This window comes from Scyliorhinus canicula, chromosome 10 (genome assembly GCF_902713615.1).
Source record: "Scyliorhinus canicula chromosome 10, sScyCan1.1, whole genome shotgun sequence".
Lineage (NCBI taxonomy): Eukaryota > Metazoa > Chordata > Chondrichthyes > Carcharhiniformes > Scyliorhinidae > Scyliorhinus > Scyliorhinus canicula.
The window spans coordinates 10,002,277-10,019,686 of NC_052155.1; the positions used below are offsets into that span (position 1 = coordinate 10,002,277).

Consider the following 17,410-nt stretch of genomic DNA (forward strand, 5'->3'; position numbering starts at 1 on the left):
AGACTTTTTTAATGCTATTTTTAGATTATCCTCTAGCATTGCTGTTTTTACTGAAGTTTCTGCAAAAAACTGTGCCTTTTGATTTTTGGACCTTCATTCCTTCTCAGCTTTCACTACTTTTTTTAATCATTCTGTTTGTCCTCATCTTCAATTTTAGTTGATTTCTAACCTCTACTCATCTACAGCATCGGAAACGTAGCCTAAAATATACGCGCGCTTTTGCAATCCAAGTGCCAACTTCTCCTGACACCTCATTAACAGACTCGCTACTGATGTTGTTAAATATGTTCCATCCATTCTGCTGGCACAGTGGCTTCACAGCGCCAGGGACCCGGGTTCAATTCCCAGCTTGGGTCACTGTCTGTGCAGAGTCTGCACGTTCTCCCCGTGTCCGCATGGGTTTCCTCCGGGTGCTCCGGTTTCCTCCAATAAGTCCCGGAAAACTTGCTCATTAGGTGAATTGAACATTCTGAATTCTCCCTCAGTGTACCGGAATGTGGTGACGAGGGGATTTTGGCAGTAACGTCATTGCAGTGTTAATGTAAGCCCACTTGTGACACTAAAAGATTATTATTCAATTTTCCGACTGACCGTTTCCCCACATTTCAAAGGGCCCGCAAACCTCCTAATATTGTGATACAACACCCAAGACTGAAAAAGAGTTTGAAGATCGGATGGTACTGAGTGACGACAAATGAGGATGGTGGTGAGCAAGTAGAGTGCAGCAATAGAAATAGGTCAAAAAGATAACAACATAGCAGAGCAATTCTGGTCAAATTGGAAACTTGGTCAAAAGCGCACCATAGTTAGATCAATGAAGAGGTAGCAGCTAAGATTAAAAACCAATAATTGAAAAGATAGGAGGACTAGGGAGAAGGAACATTGTAGGTTACAAAATGAATGCCAACATTCTTGAGGCAATAGCAGGAAAGATTGAGGGCTTTGTTAAAAGGGTGGTTCACAGTTTGAAGTAAATAAAAGAAAACGCTGTAACATAACTCAAAAGGATAACATGTTGGTAACTCGGGTAAGTGTGGTCACATTTACAGTGTTGCCTCTACTTTGATCCCCACATTATAGATAAGATGGAGGATTATTGAAGAGGACCAAGACTAATTTCTGAATGAAAGGGACTAATTTAATGAGGTTTTTGATTCTCTGAACCGTATGATGATAATATGGGAGAACAGATAGAGATAATAAATTCAACAGGTGTGGAGAATTCTAATCCAGAAAAACATCTTCTGAACACAATTCCAGAACGAGCATTCACAGTTTAGAATCCAGGGTGTCAAAGGAACTCCAGAACATTAAGCAATGTTTTTCGAAGAGAGTAAGATGATTGAGAAATAGATGAGCTGTTTATCCTGGATAAGTTTAAACATTAAACAAAGGACTGAATGATTGTTAGAATAAACTTTTCCAAGGGACAATTTAACGTGGCCAATTAACCTACCCTGCACATCTTTGGGTTGTGGGGGTGAGACCCACGCAGAGACGGGGAGAACGTGCAAACTCCGCACGGACAGTGACCTGGGGTCGGGATCGTACTCGGGCCTTTTACGGCGCGAGGCAGCAGTGCTAACCATTGCTCCACTGTGCCGCCCTGACTGGATGACTTCTTGCCAGATTTAAGGGTAAGCTAGAACAATGATCTTTCCGACCTGGGATGTACTTTCAGGTATGTAGAGAACAATTTAACAGTCATTTTGAATGGAAATCGGAAATAGATTGAAGAAAAGATGGGCAGAGGTGAGAATATACATTTTCATTATTGAAAGAGCTGGCACATACTGGATGCACCAATCAACCTTTGCTATACTGTTCCATGATTCCATATATGTTGCAATGAACTACTTCTACAGTGCCATCAATCGAGTTGATAAATTAGTTGTAACAAAAAAAAAGTGGGGAAAGCTACATGCATCAAGACAGTTATAACCATGGTTTTGACTTCATTTTTTGTGTATTCAATCATTGGATCACTATCTGCCTATGGCTTCAAGTTGATGAAGGTAATTAAAGTGAGGAAAGTATCTGCTCAATGCCACTGTGAATGACAGAGTTGTGCCAATGGTTAATATGGTACAAGGTTTATCCCCAAGCACTGAGCAACTTTAGCAGAGGTTTCTTTTATTAACAATTGGAAGTTAATGGAGTTTGGCAACACTAAGTGTGAATGGCTGGCACACATTTGCCACCAGTCATTTCTTTTAATATGGACTGGGAAGATGGGGAAAATCCGAGAGGCACAGACACATACATTGAACACATGATGCATTGCTCTTGAAAATCAATATGTATCGCAGTATGAAGATAAATCAATAGATAATTTTCAAAATAATGTACATGTCCACAACATTGATGCACCTCTCCTCGTCTTTTTCATGTCCTGTCCCAATTTATCAGTTTAATAACTAAGTTGAGTTAGTTAAGTTAAGTACTAACCAATGCGCCTGCTGCATATAGCATTGCTTGATCATTGAGGAAATCTTTCTTTGCTGTATGGTAGCAGTTGTAGGCCAGGTCATAGTGCTGAACCAAGAAACACAGATCGGCCATTTTTCTTATCTGCAACTCTGGAGCTTCAGGTGGATATCTGATTAAAATAAAGACGCAAAATGAAGGCTCAACAAAAATTCATTTCCCAAGCTGTCAGAGGTCCCGGACTCTGACACGCCCATTCACACTGACCTGTAGGTAAATAAACTTGAAGCTTTTCTCATTCACTCTTACAGAACCCATCTTTCCAGGTACGTGAGTCAAACGTTTTGCTCTTCAGAACCAAATTGTTGTGCATTCAAAAACTGCACCAGGGTTAGTTCTGGATAGTCTTTTCAAATGCAACAAATACAAGCCCATAAAAATAGTTCCGATTTAACCTCCCTGCCTTATAATATTTGCTTTGTGAACAAGTCCATCAGAAGTTAACTCAATCTTAGTGAATCCTTAGTGGCACTATGGAAAATAAAAATGTCTTTCCAATTACAACCTTTTCACCTTTATTAACCAACATTACCCAACACCAACATTCAATTCCTTCCTGATGTTTGATTTTTTTTGCGTGGTGGAATTGCTCAGCAGCTCATCTATCTGGTTTCCCTCATCTTTCAACATTTCAGAGTTGGTCAAAGAAGATTTTCTCCAGAATACCCCAAAGTTAGACACAGTCAAGTGAGTCTCAAATGTAAACGTTTGTAACTAATTGATTCGCTGTCTTTTTGAATCATTCGAACATAGGAGAATTTTGCCAGAAAATACTTACAATAGACTGCTGGCATTTTTAAGTTCATTTATGGTTTTCTCCGGCACTTTACTCCCACTGAACCATTTTTTAGTAGCCGTGAATAAAGAGCGACTTAGGCCTTTCCGAGACACCAGCTGCGGGAACAAAAAGGTGCATCAGAAGTTAGCAGCACCATTCAAAAAGGAAAAAAAAAACAAAAACTTGTATACACATCTCACTGCAAGATGATGCAGAACGTAAATACTGAAGCATTCCCTTGAGTCGATGAACCCTCTGAACTGTGCACATATGCGACTGTGCAATCATGAAGAGAATGCAGCGGCTGTTCACAAACTGTCCCCTTAGGTGCCTGCATGTGCAGTTATACAAAAGATTTAAAGTTACCACACATTGAAATGAATGGGCCGATAAACGGGCCTGGCACAGGAAAATTCGGAGGGATTGTTGACTTGATGGTGAGCTACAATTCAAATATTTTCAATTGTGACTTCTGCTGGCAACCATTCGCCTGTGTTTCAAGCAGGAAGCCTTCACAGATCCCAGGCTCCCCTGGAACATCAAAAAACATTTTGAACGCATTTCGAACGGTGTAATGGACAACACATAATGTTATATATTATCAAATAAGTTAAAAGCAACTTTAAATTCAATGAATTGGATGACTCACTGGGAAGAAGAGGCTGAAAATCTAGCCCATCTCCAATGCCAATATTGGGCAATTGTATTTCCCAAACAAAATATATTTATGTTACAATTAATTCAACAAAAATATGCATCAAGACCAAAGCTCAATAAACAGGGCAGGTTTTTACGAAGGTTTTTTTAAAAAAAAGTGTCTCCTTTCAAAACGATGAAATGTTCAGAAGGGCAGCACAAGTGGCTAGCACTGTGGTTTCACAGCGCCAGGGTCCCAGGTTCAATTCCCCGCTGGGTCACTGTCTGTGTGGAGTCTGCACATTCTCCCAGTGTCTGCGTGGGTTTCCTCTGGTGCTCCGGTTTCCTCCCACAGTCCAAAGACGTGCAGGTTAGGTGGATTGGCCATGATAAATTGCCCTTAGTGTCCAAAAAGGTTGGGAGGGGTTATTGGGTTACGGGGATAGGGTGGAAGGGAGGGCTTAAGTGGGTCGGTGCAGACTCGATGGGCCGAATGGCCTCCTTTGGCACTGTATGTTCCATGTTCTATGTACTTTTTCTACACATTATACAACCTCTTCTCTCGACGTTCAACTTTTCCTTCTTGCAAATGGAGATAGAAAAAAATAATTCTGGAGTTCATATCAAAGCTCCAAAACCTAGGACTTGGCTCTCCACTCTGCAACTGGATCCTTGACTTTCTGACCAACAGACCACAGTCAGTAAGAATGAACACCAACACCTCCTCCACAATAGTCCTCAATACCGGTGCACCGCAAGGCTGCGTACTTAGCCCCCTACTCTACTCCCTGTACACAACTGCGTGGCAAAACATGGTTCCAACTCCATCTACAAGTTTGCTGACAATACGACCATAGTGGGCCGGATCTCGAATAACGACGAGTCCGAATACAGGAGGGAGATAGAGAACCTAGTGGAGTGGTGTAACGACAACAATCTCTCCCTCAACTAAAGAGCTGGTCATCAACTTCAGGAAGCAAAGTACTGTACACACCCCTGTCAGCATCAACGGAGCCGAGGTGGAGATGGTTAGCAGTTTCAAATTCCTAGGGGTGCATATCACCAAAAATCTAACCTGGTCCACTCACGTTGACGCTATCACCAAGAAAGCACAACAGTGCCTATACTTCCTCAAGAAACTAAGAAAATTCGGCATGTCCACATTAACCCTTACCAACTTTTACAGATGCACTATAGAAAGCATCCTATTGGGCTGCATCACAGCCTGGTATGTATGGCAACTGCTCGGCCCAGGACCACAAGGAACTTCAGAGAGTCGTGAATACCGCCCAGTCCATCACACAAACCTGCCTCCCATCCATTGATTCCATCTACACCTCCCGCTGCGTGGGGAAAGTGGGCAGCATAATCAAGGATCCCTCCCACCCGGCTTACTCACTTTTCCAACTTCTTCCATTGGGCAGGAGATTCAGAAGTCTGAGAACACGGACGAACAGACTCAAAAACAGCTTCTTCCCCACTGTCACCGGACTCCTAAATGACCCTCTTATTGACTGACCTCATTAACACTACATCCTGTATGCTTCAACCGATGCCAATGCTTATGTAGTTACATTGTATATCTTGTGTTGCCCTATTACGTATTCTCATGTATTTTCTTGAATTTTGTTTAATTCCCTTTTCTAATGATCTGTTGACCTGCTTGCAGAAAAATACTTTTCACTGTACCTCGGTACACGTGACAATAAACAAATCCAGTCCAATCCAATCCTAATTTAACTGCCCTTAAAATAAAATCAGCTAAACAAGATTTTTATTTTTAAAAAATTTAACATGCAGCATAGTCACCTGTTGCTCATTATGGCAATACATCACATTGGTATGTGTGGTCCATTTTACAATGTGACACAAAATACAACACAGCTGTTCTGGCAATTCAGCAAGCCAAGTTTCAAACTTAGCTAACTCACAAGAAGTTGTCTGAATGGTTCACTTCCAATTCTTCCATTCATGGCATCAACTCAACCTTCTCCCAAGCGCCTGTGTTTATCATCATCAGCTCTCCATGAAGAAGAGGCAAAGGGAGGAGTATTCATTTCAGCCCATTTATTAATTTTGTTCCTTCTCAATAGCATGAGAATAAAAGATCCATATCTTATGAAGTGCCTTTCAGTCTCCGGGCATCTGAAAAAGCTTCATGGCCAATTAAGTGCTTTTGTATCTAGTTACTGGTATGTAGGGAGCGAGGGAGCCAATTTGAGCACAGCAGGCTCCCACAAACAGTAAAGAAATAACAACCAGGCTAACTTTGCTGATGTTCATTGAAGGATAAATACTAACCAGGACACCAGACAGAATTCATCTTCTCTTCAAAAGAGTGGTTTAGGATATTTACATTTACCTGAAAAGGGAGACAGGGTCTTGGTTTAACGTTTTGTCTGGCAGACCGTGCCTCTGTCTTGGAGAGGCAGTGGTGTAGTGGCACAATCACTGGACTAGTAATCCAGAGACCCAAGATAATGCTCTGGGGACCCGGGCTCAAATCCCACCATGGCACATGGTGAAATTTAACTTCACTAAAAATCTGGAATGGCCATAAAACCATTTTCAATTATTGTAAACACCCATCTGCCGTTCTTACCTGGTCTGGCCTACATGTGGCGCCAACCCACAGCAATATGGTTGACTCTTAACTGCCCTCTGAAACAGCCCAGCAATGGGTAGCACGGTGGTGCAGTTAGCAGTGCTGCCTCATGGCGCCGAGGTCCCAGGTTTGATCCCCGCCCCGGGTCACTGTCCGTGTGGAGTTTGCACATTCTCCCTGTGTTTGCATGGGTTTCGCCCCCACATCCCAAAGATGTGCAGGGTAGGTGGATTGGCCACGCTAAATTACCCTTTAATTGGAAAAAATGAATTGTGTACTCTAAATGTATTGTAAAAAAAAAGAAATAGCCCAGCAAACCATTCAGTTCAAGGGCAATTAGTGATCGGCAATAAACTTATTTTTTTAAAAGTTTCAAAAAGTAAAAAAAAGTGTAGCACTCCTTCAGCAAAACAGCCTTGATTAGGCATTCAATTCTCCACAAAGGGACTTGAACCAATCACCATCCAACTTCGAGTCAAACTGAAGACTCACAAACCCACTTTGTGCAGTTTAAGGTGAATGGCTACACGGCAGCAGCGGCATAAAAACCGGACAGGTCAATAACAGTAATCATCCACAACAATGCAGATAGTTTTGTGGAAATTATTATTTGGCTGCTGAGATTCTCAGGTCATGGGTACACATGCTTTCTGGACAAAACCAATGATTACAAATGTAGAAAAGTACTGGACTGGGCAAGAAAATAATAGAGTCCAATTCATTCCACAGCAATTTCACGCCACATTCCCATCCAACAGCCATATAACATTGAAACACAAAATTCACAGCACACAAGGAAACCATTGCCCGAATGCGACAAACAGAACTGCAGAGGGAGAGAGAGCGAGAGGAAAAGCGAGCGAGAGGAAAAGCGAGCGAGAGGAAAAGCGAGCGAGAGGAAAAGCGAGCGAGAGGAAAAGCGAGCGAGAGGAAAAGCGAGCGAGAGGAAAAGCGAGCGAGAGGAAAAGCGAGCGAGAGGAAAAGCGAGCGAGAGGAAAAGCGAGCGAGAGGAAAAGCGAGCGAGAGGAAAAGCGAGCGAGAGGAAAAGCGAGCGAGAGGAAAAGCGAGCGAGAGGAAAAGCGAGCGAGAGAAAGAGAGCCAGAGAAAGAGAGCCAGAGAAAAGGAGCCAGAGAAAAGGAGCCAGAGAAAAGGAGCCAGAGAAAAGGAGCCAGAGAAAAAGCGAGCGAAAAAAGAAAAAGCGAAAAGAGAGAGAGAGAGAGAGAGAGAGAGAGAGAGAGAGAGAGAGATAATGAATGAATATAGACCCCTGGTGCATTTTGCAATGCAACTCCTCAACCAGAGTCACCTTGTCAACCAATTAGCACTTTTTTCTCATACAGTATAAACTATTGCTTTGAAATTTGGCATTCTTGCATCTACCCTGATGAGTGCTAGATGAAAATCTTTCACACTATATCTCTTATTTCAGCAATACTTCAATTGTGGATATTTGCCAAGGGGGTGGGACATCGGCAGTGGTTAGCACTGCTGCCTCACAGCACCAGGGACCCAGGTTTGATTACGATCGTGGCTGACTGTGTGGAGTTTGCACGTTCTCTCTGTGTCTGCGTGGGTTTCCTCCGGTTGCTCTGGTTTCCTCCCACTGTCCAAAGATGTGCAGGTGAGATGAATTGGCAATGCTAAACTCCACACCCCCCACAAGTGTCCAACAGTTAGATGGGGTTACAGGACTCGGGCAAGGATTGGATCCATGTAGGGTGTTCTTTCAAATGGCCGGTGGAGATTCGATGGGCCAAATGGCCTCCTGCATTGTATGGATTCTTTAATTCTCTCAGTAACCTTAATTTGTACTAGATCAGAAAAATACTAGTGAGCAGAAACATCGAACTAAGCATTGTGCCCACCAGTTGCAGGATTCTTGTATCGATTCTAAAGGGACTTTTCACAGTAACTTCATTGCAGTGTTAATGTGAGCCTACTTGTGACAATAAAGATTTTTATAAAAAGGGAGGATGTACCTGGAATTCACGCTGATGAAAATGCACAAACTATGCCTTGATAGATTCAGATTCCGATGCCAGCTTTGGCATCCCACCCACAAAAAACAGTGATGTCTTAGAGATGCAGATATATTCTTACACCAATCATTTACTTAAGATCATAGGAATTAGGAGCAGAAGTAGGCAACCCAGTCCTTCAAGCCTACTCCGCCATTCAATCATATCATGGCTGTTCTTTTTCTGGTCTCAAATCCATTCCCGACCTGTTCCCCATATCCCTTTAAACCGTTCTTAAAATCAGAAATATATCTATTTCCTTCTTGAAACCTTTTAATGATTCAGATTGCACTGCACTATGGGGCAGCGACTTACACAAGTGGAACACAGTGGACTGGTCCATATTTAAGAACTCAGCGACCAACTTAAATGAGTATGCCACTACCGTCACAGACTTCATCAGCAAATGTGTAGACGACTGTGTGCCAAAGAAAGCAGTACGTACATTCCCCAACCGGAAACCATGGCTCAATTGCGAGATTGACTCCCTACTGAAGGACAGATCTGAGGCGTTCAAGACAGACGACCCTGACCAATACAAGAAATCCAGGTACGACCTCCGCAAAGTCATCCGAGATGCCAAGAGAGAATATCAAACCAAGCTAGAGTCACAGACAGACTCTCAGCAGTTGTGGCAAGGGCAATACAACATAACGGGCTACAAAGCGAAGCCGAACAGTATCTCTGGCAGCAGCGCACCCCTCCCCGATGAACTTAATGCATTCGATGCTCGGTTCGAGCAGGTAACCAACAATCCGCTGTTGAGTGCCCCAGCAGCCCATAACTCATCCATACCCACCATCACAGCTTCCGAAGTCAGATAGGCCTTCCTGAAAGTGAACCCTCAGAAGGCGACGGGCCCGGACGGGATCCCTGGTCGTGCACTCAGAGCCTGCGCGGACCAGCTGGGAGAGGTGTCCGCAGACATCTTTAACTCCGAGGTCCCCACCTGCTTCAAGAAGACCACCATTATACCGGTGCCAAAGAGGAACCAGGCAACGTGCCTCAAGGACTACCGTCCGGTGGCCCTGACCTCAGTCGTAATGAAGTGCTTCGAGAGGTTGGTCATGAAGCGCATCACCTCCATACTTCCAGAACGCCTTGATCCACTGCAATTTGCATACCGTTGCAACCGGTCCACATCAGACGCCATTTCCCTGGCCCTACACTCATCCCTAGAGCATCTCGAAAACAAGGACTCCTACATAGAACAGTACAGCACAGAACAGGCCCTTTGGCCCTCGATGTTGTGCCGAGCAATGATCACCCTACTTAAACCCACGTAACCCGTATACCCGTAACCCAACAATCCCCCCATTAACCTTACACTACGGGCAATTTAGCATGGCCAATCCACCTAACCTGCACATCTTTGGACTGTGGGAGGAAACCGGAGCACCCGGAGGAAACCCACGCACACACGGGGAGGACGTGCAGACTCCACACAGACAGTGACCCAGCCGGGAATCGAACCTGGGACCCTGGAGCTGTGAAGCATTGATGCTAACCACCATGCTACCGTGAGGCCCCTATTTGACATCAGACATCTATTTGCTGACTACAGCTCCGCCCTTCAACACCATAATCCCAGCCAAGCTCATATCAAAGCTCCAAAACCTAGGACTTGGCTCCTCACTCTGCAACTGGATCCTCGATTTTCTGACCAACAGACCGCAATCAGTAAGAATGAACACCAACACCTCCTCCACAATAGTCCTCAACACCGGGGCCCCGCAAGGCTGCGTACTTAGCCCTCTACTCTACTCCCTGTACACACACGACTGCGTGGCAAAACTTGGTTCCAACTCCATCTACAAGTTTGCTGACGATAGGACCATAGTGGGGCGGATCTCGAATAACGATGAGTCAGAATACAGGAGGGAGATAGAGAACCTAGTGGAGTAGTGTAACGACAACAATCTCTCCCTCAATGCCAGAAAAACTAAAGAGCTGGTCATTGACTTCAGGAAGCAAAGTACTGTACACACCCCTGTCAGCATCAACAGGGCCGAGGTGGAGATGGTTAGCAGTTTCAAATTCATTGGGGTGTGCGTCTCCAAAAATCTGTCCTGGTACACCCACGTTGACGCTACCACCAAGAAAGCAAAACAGCGCTTATACCTCCTCAGGAAGTTCCTAAGGAAATTCGGCATGTCCACATTAACCCTTACCAACTTTTACAGATGCACCATAGAAAGCATCCTATCGGGCTGCATCACAGCCTGGTACGGCAACAGCTTGGCCCAGGACTACAAGAAACTTCAGAGAGTCGTGAACACCGCCCAGTCCATCACACGAACCTGCCTCCCATCCATTGACTCCATCTACACCTCCCGCTGCCAGGGGAAAGGGGGCAGCATAATCAAAAATCCCTCCCACCCGGCTTACTCACTCTTCCAACTTCTTCCATCGGGCAGGAGATACAGTAGTCTAAGAACACGCACGAACAGACTCAAAAACAGCTTCTTCCCCACTGTCACCAGACTCCTAAATGACCCTCTTATGGACTGACCTCATTAACACTACACCCTGTATGCTTCATCTGATGCCAGTGCTTATGTATCTTGCGTTTTCCTATTATGTATTTTCTTTTAGTCCCTTTTCTTCCCATGTACTTAATGATCTGTTGACCTGCTCGCAGAAAAATACTTTTCACTGTACCTCGGTACACATGACAATAAATAAATCCAACCCAATCCAAATTCATCACCCAAGTAGGTCCTCCTCATCTGTTCTAAATCTACCGCCTCTGAAGCTATATCTGTGACCTCTCATTCCAGATTTCTCCACAAGGGGAACATTTGGTCTATGTTAATCCCTTTTAGTATTTTATATACTTCGATCAGATCCCCTCTCATTCTTCTAAACTCCAGCGAGTACAAGTCCAAACTGTTTGGTCTATCCTCATACGTCAACACTTTCAGCCCCGGAATCAATCTAGTGAACCTTCTCTGAACTGCCTCCAATGCCACCACATCCTTCCTCAAATAAGGAGACCAAAACTGGACACAATACTCCAGATGTGGTCTCACCAACACCCTATACAATTTGAATGGTTTCAATTTCGCCAGCCTAGCAATTTGGGCTGATTCAGTATGGGTGAATTTAGACCTTTGCACTAATTGAAGTAGCAGCTCTTTTCCAAAAGACCAATCATGTAATTTTCAATGGGTCAAATGAGCAATGTAAAAATAGAAGCTTACAAGAATTAAAACTGAATCACGAAAGCCTCGCATTCCCACACTGGCAGTGCTGGATGAGGTTATGCCTATAAAATAATCTGATATCAGAGGTTAGAAGCATTTTTTCCGAACACAAAAGTGATACAGGGAAATGGTGTAGCACTAATGTCACTGGACTAGTAATCCAGAGGCTCAGGTTAATTCTCTGGGGACACTGGAGTAATAATCCAGAGGCTCAGGCTAATTCTCTGGGGACACTGGAGTAGTAATCCAGAGGCTCAGGCTAATTCTCTGGGGACACTGGAGTAGTAATCCAGAGGCTCAGGCTAATTCTCTGGGGACACTGGAGTAGTAATCCAGAGGCTCAGGCTAATTCTCTGGGGACACTGGAGTAGTAATCCAGAGGCTCAGGCTAATTCTCTGGGGACACTGGTTGAAATTCCACCACAGCAGCGGATGGAATTTAAATTCAATTAGTAGCATCTGGAATTGGAAGCTAGATTCAGTAATAACAAAGAACAAAGAAAATTACAGCACAGGAACAGGCCCTTCGGCCCTCCCAGCCTGCGCCAATCCAGATCCTTTATCTAAACCTGTTGCCTATTTTCCCAAGGTCCACTTCCCTCTGTTCCCCACCCGTTCATATATCTGTCCAGATGCATCTTAAATTATGCTATTGTGCCCACCTCCAACACCTCCACTGGCAAAGCGTTCCAGGCACCAACCACCCTCTGCGTAAAAAACTTTCCACGCACATCTCGCTTAAAGTTTCCCCCTCTCACCTTGAAATCATGACCCCTTGTAATTGACACCCCTACTCTTGGAAAAAGCATGTTGCTGTCCACCCTGTCCATACCTCTCAATTTTGTAGACCTCAATCAGGTCCCCCCTCAACCTCCGTCTTTCCAACGAAAACCATCCTAATCTACTCAACCTTTCTTCATAGCTAGCACCCTCCATACGAGGCAAGATCCTGGTGAACCTCCTCTGCACCCTCTCTAAAGCATCTACATCCTTCTGGTAATGTGGCGAACAGAACTGCACGCAGTATTCCAAATGTGGCCTAACCAAAGTCCTATACAACTGTAACATGACCTGCTGACTCTTGTACTCAATACCCTGTCCGATGAAGGCAAGCATGCTGTATGCCTTCTTGACCAATCTATCAACCTGTGTTGCCACCTTCAGGGTACAATGGACCTGAACTCCCAGATCTCTCTGTAATGACAAAGTTATCATGGATGGTCATAAAAACCCCATCTGGCTCACTAATGTCCTTTACCTTCTGCCGTCTTTACCCTCTTTATTCATCCATGGGGTGTGTGTGTGTGTGTGTGTGTGTGTGTGTGTGTTGCTGGCTGGGTCAACATTTATTGCCCATCCCTCAGCAGTTAAGAATCAACCCCATTGCTGTGGGTCCGGAGTCACATGTAGGCCAGACCAGGCAAGGTTGGCATATTTCCTTCCCCAAGACGTATTAGTGAACCAGATAGGTTTTTTAATGCCAATTAACAATGGTTTAATGATTCGGATTTTAATTCCAGATTTTTATTGAATTCAAATTTCGGCATCCGCCTTGGTGGGAATCAAACTCTGGCCCCCAGATCATTACCTGGGAGGGCCTTTGTAACAGCAATGTGGCTGACCCTTAATTGCCCTCCGAAATGGCTGCAAGGCATAGGGCAGCACGGTAGCATTGTGGATAGCACAATTGCTTCACAGCTCCAGGGTCCCAGGTTCGAATCCCGGCTTGGGTCACTGTCTGTGTGGAGTCTGCACGTTAGAACATAGAACATAGAACAGTACAGCACAGAACAGGCCCTTCGGCCCTCAATGTTGTGCCGAGCCATGATCACCCTACTCAAACCCACGTAGCCACCCTATACCCGTAACCCAACAACCCCCCCCTTAACCTTACTTTTTTATTAGGACACTACGGGCAATTTTAGCATGGCCAATCCACCTAACCCGCACATCTTTGGACTGTGGGAGGAAACCGGAGCACCCGGAGGAAACCCACGCACACACGGGGAGGACGTGCAGACTCCACACAGACAGTGACCCAGCCAGGAAACGAACCTGGGACCCTGGAGCTGTGAAGCATTTATGCTAACCACCATGCTACCCTGCTGCCCTGCAGCACACGTTCTCCCAGTGTGTGCGTGGGTTTCCTCCAGGTGCTCCGGTTTCCTCCCACAGTCCAAAGATGTGCAGGTTAGGTGGATTGGCCGTGATAAATTGCCCTTAGTGTTAGGTGGGGTTACTGGGTTATGGGGATAGGGTGGAGGTGTGGGCTTGGGTAGGGTGCTCTTTCCGAGAGCCGGTGCAGACTCGATGGGCCAAATGGCCTCCTTCTGCACTGTAAATTCTATGGAAAAAAAATAGGGTTGGACAACAAATACTAGCCTCGTCAGCAATGCCCCATCTCATAAAAGCTTAAATAAAAATATAGTTGAGGGGAGTGGTCAGTGATGTGTAGACAGTTACAAAACAGATCAGCTGCAACCAGACCAAATGGCGGAACAGATTCCAGGGATGTTCCGGGTTTTTTCCTATTAACAATTAAAGTAACAGTTTGCAGTTTAATTTTCAGCAAATCATGGAGGTCTGCCACTTTACCTCGTCCCACGGTGGATGTAGAGTGGTGCCCCACGTGATTTAACCAACTTCTCTAATGGAGAGATGGCCACAATTCCTTAAGGACAACACATTACCAACATGTTATTTTCAAAAAACTATTGCTCGAAGTTGGTATTTTGTAATTGCTTTTAGCTTGCCCACTGAACGCCAAGGGCTTTCGGCACCACCCAGTGACAGGAAATTACTACTGCAAGACCTTCAACACAGGGTTTATGGCATTAAAAACAAATGGGTTTTTCACCACACTTGTTGTAAAATTAGCAAATGTGGAGAGTATTAAAAGTTCCAAAAACGCAAGTAGATAACTGAGCAAATGAAGCTGAAGTCAGCACCATTAAGTGGGTAGTTCCCTGTGGCATTAGTAAGGATTTGCAGTACACTGCAGTTTTAATAAAGCAGTTCTTTGATCCACAAGGCAGATTAATGATAATCTAGACTTGTCGTTTTCCCCCCCTTTGCATTACACTAGATCAAAGTGGCAATCTGGTGCAGGTTTAGCACAGGGCTAAAGAGCTGGCTTTGAAAGCAGACCAAGGCAGGCCAGCAGCACGGTACAATTCCCGTACCAGCCTCCCCGAACAGGCGCCAGAATGTGGCGATTAGGGGCTTTTCACAGTAACTTCATTTGAAGCCTACTTGTGACAATAAGCGACTTTCATTTCATTTTCAAGTTTCCATCTCAAAACTCCTACACTGAGGGATGGATTCAAATTTCAGGTTCCAAATGACTGATAAAAACTCACTGCATCACCTGCCCTGATGATGGTCAATACTGAATAATGCTGCCAGCAAGCTGCTGCTGGTCTCTCCAGTCTCACTGCGAAATTACACATCTCATTCAGCAGCCACATCTCTACCTGCTCAGTCTGAGTCATATGTAGTAATTCCTGTTTAGACTGAAGAGTTATCAGAATGCCAGAATTCACGGCCCTGGATTCATAAGGATACATATTTCATAATGCTACTTGAATGTCCCTCACTTATGGATTCTTTCCGATAAAACTGAAGGCACCGTTGCATTTCAGGTTCAAGGTAGCTTACAATGGTCATTGTCTGGAATAGCCAATTGCCTTTATGTTTCAGGCATGTTGTGAATTCCTTTCCTGAAAACCAGATGCCAATTTAGCTCAGCTGTCTAGACAGCTGGTTCCATGATGCAGAGCAAGGCCAGCGCAGGTTCAATTCCCATACCGGCTGAGGTAATTCATGAAGACCCTACCTTCGCAGGGTTTGGTGATCCTCAGGTTAAATCACCACCAGTCAGCTTGCCCCCTCAAAGGGGGAAGCTACCTATGGTCATCTGGGACTATGGCGACTTTACCTTATCATTCGTCTTCAAGTCTTGGACTTAGATCTACACTGCCAGTCAAAGAGAGCTGGGCATTTGCTCCTAACTATCATACCATTAAACGAGAGATATACATCTGCAGGCTTACATTAACACTGCAATGAAGGGCAGCACGGTGGCGCAGTGGGTTAGCCCTGTTGTCTCACAGCGCCGAGGTCCCAGGTTCAATCCCGGCTTTGGGTCACTGTCCGTGTGGAGTTTGCACATTTTCCCCGTATTTACGTGGATTTTGCCCCCACGACCCAAAGATGTGCAGGGTAGGTGGATTGGCCACTCTAAATTTATCCTTAATTGGAAAAAATGAATTGGGTACACTAAATTTTTTTTTTTTTTTTTTAAAACACTGCAATTAAGTTACTGTGAAAAGCCTCTAGCCGCCACATTTCGGCACCTGTTCGGGTACACAGAAGGGGAATTCAGAATATCCAAATTACCTAACATGCACGTCTTTCGGGACTTGTGAGGGGAAACCAGAGCACCCGGAGGAAACCCATGCAGACACGGGGAGAACGTGCAGACTCCACACAGACAGTGACCCAAGCCAGGAATCGTACCCAGGCCCCTGATGCTGTAACGCAACAGTGCTAACCACTGTGCTACCATGCCGCCCAAGATGGGTAGTTTGTCAATACTCGCTGACTAAGCTAGAACGTGAAGAATAACCAATACAGAAAGGTACCAAACGGCAACTCAGTAATGGGTTAAATTCTTGGGAAAGGAAGGTTGCAGAGAAAAATCTAAACCCCAGAAACAACGTGATTGCAAGTTGCGTCAGAAAGACCTCTCCCTATACATCATCAAAACAATCAAGATCTGAGGGCCTGAAAAGACAGATCATTTCTTTTCATCTGAGAAACTGAGATATTTTGGGAGAGCTCAACATGAGCAACTATTCATTGGCTGAATATGCCTTTCCAGTCTGTGAACTCTCCATGTTAAGCTGGATCCCATCCTCAAAGCAGCTTGCAGAATTATTACTGGCTGCCAGTACCTACTAAAGTGGACAATTTGCATCTGCTTTCTGATATTACTCCACTCATCACAAGGAAGCAAGTTACACCAACTGACTTTGACAAAAAGAGTCATCCAGGTTCAAAACTTTAGCTCCGTTCTCTCTCCACAGATACTGTCAGACCTGCTGAGATTGTCCAGCATTTCCTGTCAATGCCTCCTCTGGTGAGGCACCCTAAATGCGACAGCATGCGAATTGAATATATTTTCCAGTCAAATTTCACTCCAAAAGACAACAAACATCAGTAAAGAACTACCTCCAATTCTCAAAATAATCTTGATTATTATCGTCACAAGTAGGCTTGTACTAACACTGCAATAAAATCCTCTAGTCGTCACATTGCGGCGCCTGTTCGGGTACAGAGGGAGATTTCAGAATGTCCAATTCACCTAACAGCACGTCTCTCGGGCCTTGAGGGAGGGAACCGGAGCACCCGGAGGAAACCCACGCAGACACGGGGAGAACGTGCAGACTCCGCACAGTAACCCAAGCGGGAATCCGGGACCCTGGCGCTGTGAAGCAACAGTGCTAACCACTGTGCAACCGAGCCGCTCATGCAGGAGCTTTGAACATAACTAATTTTAATTGCAGCATTAACATGCAGAAATTATTGCAAAGACATCCACCTTGTAGAATTCATTTGCTTCCTTTGTTAAGTAGATGAAACATATCTTTAACTAGATAAAAGGCAACAAATATATAAA

At 44.7% G+C, this 17,410-nt stretch overlaps 1 protein-coding gene across 2 annotated transcripts in view; it reads right to left on the reverse strand.

The window, feature by feature from the left end:
* trappc8 (trafficking protein particle complex 8) overlaps positions 1 to 17,410 on the reverse strand; it is a 180,049-nt gene that overhangs the window by 85,259 nt on the left and 77,380 nt on the right. For both annotated transcript variants that reach the window (XM_038808588.1, XM_038808586.1), the window contains 2 exons: positions 3,266 to 3,381; positions 2,449 to 2,599 (listed from right to left, as the gene is read on the reverse strand). In XM_038808588.1, the coding sequence (XP_038664516.1) occupies positions 2,449 to 2,599; positions 3,266 to 3,381 (267 nt within the window). The remainder of the gene's footprint in view (positions 1 to 2,448; positions 2,600 to 3,265; positions 3,382 to 17,410) is intronic.